Consider the following 8,602-nt stretch of genomic DNA (forward strand, 5'->3'; position numbering starts at 1 on the left):
ATATATATATATATATATATATATATATATATATATATATATATATATATATATATATATATATATATATATATATATATATATATATATATATATCTGTGGACAAGGGCCTATTGACCTACATTTAATTGGTTTTAGCATCTTTAACGAATGAGGTAATGTGTCTGCCATCTATGGAAAAAATGGTAACATATGTAAATAGGTTATACACATTTTGCTTGAACTATATCTTTCAAATTAGAGCGCATGGGCCAGGCCATTGGTCACGTGTCAGCAGCCGGCTCGTCACCTGTCAGGAACAGGCGTTCCTTCATCAGACAACTCAGCACAAACATTACGTCATCACGGCCGCGCCTCGTCACATGACACTAGACTTGTACATGGGGGAGCACACACTATATTCAATATAATAAGCCATAGTTGTGTATTAAAGAGGCATACATTGTACAAAAATATATAATTATAACAGTACGTAAGGAAAGATGTATCTAATATCACACGACTGTTTTCGAGCGTGTATTTACTATTTAACGACCACCCCCGCCCTTTTGTTCAAAGTGGTATCGTCCGTTTAAAGGCGCTGGGGCTAACCAGACCGGATTAACCAGAGAACGACAACGTCACCCCTGGGCCAACTAGAATGTTTTTAGACAAACACGAGTGACGTCATAAATAAAACACCAAATATCCTGCGAAGTAATTCGACAAAGTTCGACCATGTCCACACCGGCCCGAAGGAGACTCATGAGGGATTTTAAACGGTGAGTTGCTCGGCTAACGCTGGGACAAGCTAGCGCTAGCTCGGTGCTAGTTAGTGGCATATCGCTATCGTCTCGCTATTATTCAAAAATAGAGCTACTATAACCGCCATTTTTAACGTTAAAAAGCACATTTAATTTTTACAGAAGTGTCAGTGAAAGTAATGTTTTAGTGGAGGTTACTACAGTAAAGCTAAACAACGCTTACTATTCAAACCTGTTAGCTTGTTAGCTACCGGCTTAATTTCCGTAGCCAGCACTTATTACTCGCAACTGTCTTACTAGTTATTCTCAAATTGGAATTATTTTAAACTCATTTTAACTAACGCATTTTCTGTTAAACGTTCTGTAATATTTAGTTAGTGAACAGGTGAGAAACTGTCCATTGCTCATTATAGAACATTTTGTCTGTGGAACTGGCTAATTCTACTTTTAAAAAAAAGGGAAACTTAATATGTATTAACTATGTCTCTTACATTTACCCCCAAAATTGCAATCCAAACTACTCCACTTTATTTATATAGGAGGTTTAAACAACAAAAATGTTTCCAAAGTGCTGCACTAAAATATTAAAATCAAGATTCAAATACTATCCTTAGCTCCAAGAATGACTGAATAGAAACAAAATTAAAAAATATTAAACCAAAATTAAATAAATATGATTAACGATTTTAAAGGGTAAAACCAATTAAAACAATAAATAGAAATAAAAATGTTAAAACACAGAGGACCAGACAACTCACGTAGTGTTAAAAGCCAGAGAATAAACCCATCAAACTTAATATGTATTAACTGTCTCTTACATTTACCCACAAAATGTGAATCCAATCCACCCCACTTTATTTATATGGCACGTTTTAAACAACATTTTTTACAAAGTGCTGCACAAAAATATTAAAATCAAGATTCAAATACTATCCTTAGCTCCAACAATGACTGAATAAAAACAAAATAAATAAATGTTAAAACAATATAAAATAAATATGATTAAAACCAATTAAAACAATAAATACAAATGTTAAAACACAGAGGACCACACAGCTCACGTAGTGTTAAAAGCCAGAGAATAAAAGTGGGTCTTAAGGTTTTATATGCCGCTCACTAGCCAGATTTTAAGAGTAAGACTAACTACTAAGACAAATCTAAATATATGTTAAAAGTATCCTAACAATGCAAGTTTTTTCTCATTAGGCTACAAGAGGACCCTCCAGCTGGTGTCAGTGGTGCCCCATCTGAAAACAACATTATGGTGTGGAATGCAGTTATTTTTGGGTAAGACATAATCTGCAATTTCAAATCAAATAATGACATTGTCAGCACACTAACATAACATCTATTTGTCTCAGCCCTGAAGGAACTCCGTTTGAAGATGGTAGGTATTTTATTTCTTTGTCTTATGATAATGACACTGTTGGGCTAGGGATGGGCGATGTGGTTGAAAAATGTATCACAACATAAGTGTTTTATACCAGTAGATATGGTAATTATGGTTATTTTTTATGACCAATGGAAAATAGGGACCAGAAAAAAAATACTAAATGTAAAAAATATTTATTTGAGATGTAAACTTCCTCTGATTATTATGCCCTCCGCTATCAAAGCAAAAATGAAAATACATTTCAACACGACCATGGAAAAGACTCGAACAATCAGTGTAAAGGAAATTCTAAAATCGCATTGAACACTTAAAGTACTAGTTGAGTGGAAAAACAAGTTGACTTTATATGCTTATTTGTGTTTCGTTGTATCCATTGAATCATATCCAATTGTGTTTGCAATCCGCAAAGTATGTGGAAATACCGTTTAAACATCACAAAATGACACAAATTCAGTAAGCCATTTTGAATATTCCGCATCGAATACCTTCGGCAATAGACATCACCGTAGTAGCGATTCTGCACTCTGACCATGTTATCAGATCAGTCATAATAGAAATACACTAAAATTGGAAAGAGATGTGGTGTTTATCACTCACAATCCTTACGTAAGACAAGAACACATATGCTATGCTTTTTTATGCATTGAAAGTCGTAAATAGCTAACAATTGAGTCAACAGATCGAAGTTCCTCTGTTGCGCTCATTATACTCCATTTACAATACTCCATTTACATGTCATGACTTAAAAATTATTATTGTATTCATAAAGTCTTCCACTTTACTTCCTACCTGTTGTTTTCCTTATACCCGAATAGGGAACAGACGAGGGTTGAAAATATAAACTTAAGGACTACGGTCCGTTTGAAAAGATCCAATAAACTGCCAAAATGTCGAGGTGACTTTTCCTTTTGCAGCACTCATTTTTACTTTCTCTTCTCACTCCTTGCAGAGAATCAACAGCAAGATGGCGCAATCAAACCTTTGATAGTTGATACTGTTTCGTGATTGGTTGTTACTGTGTCCCTTCCATTTCTCAGTGACTACTTCCTGTTTAGCTAGGTTACCAGAGCGGGAGTGCCTTTGCATGAACCTACCTTCATAACGTCCGGTTTCTTCTCACCCAAAAAATATATGTAGTTGTCTTACATTTGATCAAACACATTTTTATTGATCAATATATATCGCAATAGACACAAAAGATAACAACATTTAAAATGGTTCGATAAAACATTCGATACGTATTTATATTTTTAACAGGAAACGGGAAGTGTCACTGAGCAATGGGAGTGACAGGCTAACAGTCAATCAGGTAACAATATCAACTACCAAGTTTGTTTACGCCGTCTTTCTGTCTCGCTGTGGATTTTCTGCATGTAGTGACAAGAGAAACTAATATTTTGATACATCAGCCCAATAACAGAAACGTGTCTTTAGTTTTGTTGGTTTTAATGCAGACGGTGTGGCAACATTCTGACCCTTCCAATGTGTCGTTTAATGAGCAGCTTCCCATACCACTCTGTGTAGCCCTGTGATTGACTATTCATTAAATGACGAGTAATGTTTGTTCTGTTTTGCTCACAGGTACTTTTAAACTCATTGTAGAGTTCACAGAAGAATACCCCAACAAGCCTCCCACAGTACGATTTGTGTCAAAGATGTTTCATCCTAATGGTAGGACTCTCACTCTTGTCTGCATCGCTCACATGGGTTCAAAGGGTCGCTCAAAATGTCTTAAAGTAAAGAGAATAAAGTTGAAATATTGCAAGAAAGTTTGTCATTTTATAAGAAGCAAGAATCAAATGATGGTTGTAATATTTAAACAAATGATTGTGTGGGGATCAAGTAGTAATATCACAGAAAAAGGTAATTCCAAAAGAATAAAGTCATGATATTGTGATAAAAATGAATATTGGTATAATGAATAAAGCAAAACATGTTCTAGACCAAAATTCACTTCATATTCTCTACTGCTTGCTAGTGTTACCATATCTGAGTTATTGTGTAGAAATATGGGGAAATAACTACAAAAGTACACTTCATTCATTAACGGTGTTACAAAAAAGATCAATTAGAATAATACATCATGTTGGATTTAGAGAACATACAAACCCTTTATTTATTAAATCAAAAATACTGAAATTCCATGACGTAGTGAATTTGCAAACAGCTAAAAGTATACACAAAGCAAACTATAACCTGCTACCCAAGAATATACAACAATTCTTCTCAAAAAAAGAGGAAAAATATAATCTTAGAGGAAAAATGTAATTCAAAACATTTGTATACACATACAACACTTAAGACCTTCAGTATGTGGAATTAAATTATGGAATGGGTTAAGCAAAGAAATCAAACAACGTACTAATATGATCCACTTCAAGAAACTCTTCAAACTTAAAAGTGTTTACAAAGTACAAAGAAGAAGAACCATGATAAACATTCTGAATTTATTTCATCCATCCATCCGTTCATTTTCAAAATAATCTTACTCATCTCACCATATGAAATGTAACTTACTTCACAGAGTATTAATTATTTATTATTTATTTTTATTGTGAATACTTATGGAGTATATTGTGAATAAATTGAGAACAGGAAGTGAACAAAAGTTTTAGCAACTGTTATGTAAAAGAAAAGGGGTAGGATTAAATAAGCTCTGCTTCTTCCTACTCCTTTTCGAACATGTTCAAAAGAGAAACTGGAAATTGTGATGTATCATGTTGTATGCATGCATGTTCCAAATAAACTCAAACTCAACTAAACTCAAACTCAAAAAATTTAGATTTTGTGAAAAATTTACTAATACAAAAAGTGACAACTGTATGATCATTTTGTAGTAATATCACCCCAAAAAATGCATTCTTAGTATTCCACGAGTATTAGATCATAATACTGGAAGAAAAAGTCATAACTAAGGGAATAATGTTAAAATATAAAGAGACAAACATTTTAGTTTTAAAATGTAGTGGTAATATTTAGGCCTGCAATGATTAAATGAATTAATTTGACGACAAAAAAGTTTTTCCTTATTTTCTGTTACTTCGATTAATCACTTGAGTGTAACTAATAAAACTGATCAAATCCAGACTGCATGGGATACCCAGAATTTTAAATATGTGGACACTGTTTCTGCACGTCGGCTGCAATAGAGCACACATGAGAGCTGTGGTGTGTCGTGGCCGTGATCTGTGTGCTGGCAAATAGCGCACTTTTCAAAATATTTATTCATGCTCACATGTTAAAAGTGTTATTTCAATGTTTTTGATGTACATTTATTAGAAAGGAATAACATTTTAACTATTTTCTGTGTTTTATCCGTTTAATCAAACTAATTAATAGATTAGTCGATTACTTAAATATTTGATAGCTGCAGCCCTAGTATTACAAACAAAAGTGGGATATTATGAGGGACAAAAAGGCCACTATCAGATAAGGATTATGTATATTATCAGGAAAAAAATTGCACAAAAGTTTTAATATTGTAAGGATAGAAAAAAGGTTTCATTTCACTAATTTTTCAAACCATGTAAGAGACAAATGTAGTTTTACAAGAATAAAATGATATCACAATAAATATTATCTGATACAGTACCGAATTGATACTTTTCTAAGGGTGCCAGTGCTAAACAATGTTCGGACCAGTATTAAAAGGGAAAATTTAAACCTTTTGTTCAAAAACAATACTTTTTTATTTTTACTGGATGTTGTTACATGCAAGTTGAACAGAATAGTAATTTAAATGCTTCAATTATACACAAACAATTAAGTTAGTAAATACACAACCAGTTAATAATAATCAGTGCAAAACCAGCTGCACTTAAAGAACAGAGGAATTTGAGCAGAATTTGATCATCGATACACAATTGTAGTGATGTTAGACTAGCAATCGAAGTGCGATTGCTACTTAATCCTGTGTTTTTTAATCGAGCAAAATTAAGTTGCTTATAATTACTTGTGCTATATGAACTTTAAGCACTGGTTAGCATGATGAAGCTCACCCTTGTCTGTGCAGGTAGAAAAAGGACATCGAACGTAACACCATTGCAACAGTCGACTCGGATATAACTAGACCTCATTTCAGTGCCACTAAAATTAAATCAGCACCCAAATGAGGCACCCATTTTGACTTTTTTTCCTCTTCATATTTTGTTTTAACATTAACACAATTAACATTAACAACATCATGCTTTTGATGCACCGTTTTCTTTTTGATGTGGATGTAAAAGTAATTGTTTCATTGTGCACAGTTTATGCAGATGGTAGTATTTGTTTGGACATCCTGCAGAACCGTTGGAGTCCTACTTATGACGTGTCTTCTATTCTTACCTCCATCCAGGTAAATAAATCAATTATGAGTTAAATATCTGCTCTGTCTTCAAGTAAAAAGATCATTTTCTTTCTTCCTTCCCAGTCTTTGCTGGACGAGCCAAACCCCAACAGTCCAGCCAACAGCCAGGCCGCACAGCTTTACCAGGAAAACAAGCGCGAGTACGAGAAGAGAGTTTCCGCCATCGTAGAACGAAGTTGGCGAGACAGTTGACCTGGCTGACCTCACCCAGCCAAAGTGGTGTGTGTGTGTGTGCGCGCGCTCAAAAAGTCAGCCTCTTAAATCTCCTTACTTTTTTGTTTTTAAGATTTTTATGCACTTTACCTTTCACTTCCCTTCATAGATCTGCCTGCCAAGAGGGAATTTGTTTTTTTATCTTATATTTTAGCCTTGATTCTTGCCTTATTTGTGGGCTCCAGCTTTACTTTATCATGCTTAATGTCCTGGGTGCTTCGTAGATGATGTCATCCCCCCCTCCCCTCCTGAGCATTATGGACTCCAAAAATTGTTACACCATGTTTTTCGTTGGGTTTTTTTGCATGCACGACCTGTTGGATATCCATACCTCCTTTCTTAAAATACTTGTGTATATAAGAAACCTGCATCTGAATATATATGTACAGATTTTGCACTGGCTGTCTCCCATGTCATTATTTTCAGCACATGTAAATAAAAAAGAGAAGGAAATACAGTGTAGGCACATTTATACGTGTTATACTGCAAGTTAAAATAGAAGGATACCCTAATGTCACGTTGAAACGCCTAAATTTAGCCTCAAACAATCCTGTGTTACGTAACATTTTAACAACCATTTAGAGGTAGTTATAGTAGTTATGGTGGTTGAGTGTAAGGCAGCTTCATACAAAAAATATGTATTTTTAACTTTTTCAGCCAAATAGACTGAAAAAAGTAGATGCTCCCCAAATGTAGTACATATTCATACATCTTTCAAGCTAACAATTATTGTACGCGAGGCCAACTAGTTGCCATATATCAAAGGAACGATCGCCACTACAGTATATGTGTGTGTGTGTATGTATATACAGTCGTGATCAAAAGTGTACATACACTTGTAAAGAACATAATGTCATGGCTGTCTTGAGCTTCCAATACTTTCTACAAGTCTTATTTTTTGTGATAGAGTGATTGGAGCACATACTTGTTGGTCACAAAAAACCTTCATGAAGTTTGGTTCTTTTATGAATTTATTATGGGTCTACTGAACATGTGAGCAAATCTGCAGGGTCAAAAGTATACATACAGCAATGTTAATATTTGGTTACATGTCCCTTGGCAAGTTTCACTGCAATAAGGCGCTTTTGGTAGCCATCCACAAGCTTCTGCTTGAATTTTTGACCACTCTTCACAAAATTGGTGCAGTTCAGCTAAATTTGTTAGTTTCCTGACATGGACTTGTTTCTGCAGCATTGTCCACACCTTTAAGTCAGGACTTTGAGAAGGCCATTCTAAAAACCTTAATTCTAGCCTGATTTAGCCATTCTTTTAATTCCTGATAATTTTAGGTTGTCCCGAAGAATTTGGAGGTAATCCTCCTTTTCCATTGTCCCATTTACTCTCTGTAAAGCACCAGTTCCATTGGCAGCAAAACAGGCCCAGAGCATGATACTACCACCACCATGCTTGACGGTGCGCATGGTGTTCCTGGGACTAAAGGCCTCACCTTTTATCCTCCAAACATATCGCTGGGTATTGTGGCCAAACCGCTCAATTTTTGTTTCATCTGACATCACATGGACAAGGATAAAACCTGGAGGAAAGTTTTGTGGTCAGATGAAACAAAAAATTAGCTGTTTGGCCACATTACCCAGCAATATGTTTGGAGGAGAAAAGGTGAAACTTGCCAAGGGACATGTAACCAAATATTAACATTGCTGTATGTATACTTTTGACCCAGCAGATTTGCTCACATTTTCAGTAGACCCATAATAAACTCATAAAAGAACCACACTTCATGAAAGTTTTTTGGGACCAACAAGTATGTGCTCCAATCACTCTATCACAAAAAAATAAGACCTGTAGAAAGTATTGGAAACTCAAGACAGCCATGACATTTTGTTCTTTACAAGTGTATGTACACTTTTGATTGCAAGAAACCAGGAACAAATCCAAATCAATGGA

The 8,602-nt window shown here is 34.8% G+C and overlaps 1 protein-coding gene across 2 annotated transcripts; it reads left to right on the top strand.

The window, feature by feature from the left end:
- Positions 1 to 540: 540 nt before the first annotated feature.
- LOC133664390 (ubiquitin-conjugating enzyme E2 A-like) lies at positions 541 to 7,092 on the top strand. Of its 2 annotated transcripts, XM_062068964.1 has the most exons (7): positions 541 to 761; positions 1,950 to 2,030; positions 2,105 to 2,130; positions 3,718 to 3,807; positions 6,384 to 6,472; positions 6,548 to 6,703; positions 6,807 to 7,092. In XM_062068964.1, exons 1-6 carry the CDS (start codon positions 718 to 720, stop codon positions 6,674 to 6,676), a joined length of 459 nt encoding a protein of 152 aa, XP_061924948.1. In that variant the 5' UTR covers positions 541 to 717; the 3' UTR covers positions 6,677 to 6,703; positions 6,807 to 7,092. The 2 variants fall into 2 exon arrangements, with proteins under 2 accessions (XP_061924948.1, XP_061924947.1); XM_062068963.1 differs by having other exon boundaries at positions 542 to 761; positions 6,548 to 7,092.
- The last annotated feature ends 1,510 nt before the right edge of the window (positions 7,093 to 8,602 follow it).

This window comes from Entelurus aequoreus, linkage group LG14 (genome assembly GCF_033978785.1).
Source record: "Entelurus aequoreus isolate RoL-2023_Sb linkage group LG14, RoL_Eaeq_v1.1, whole genome shotgun sequence".
In the NCBI taxonomy this organism is placed as follows: domain Eukaryota; kingdom Metazoa; phylum Chordata; class Actinopteri; order Syngnathiformes; family Syngnathidae; genus Entelurus; species Entelurus aequoreus.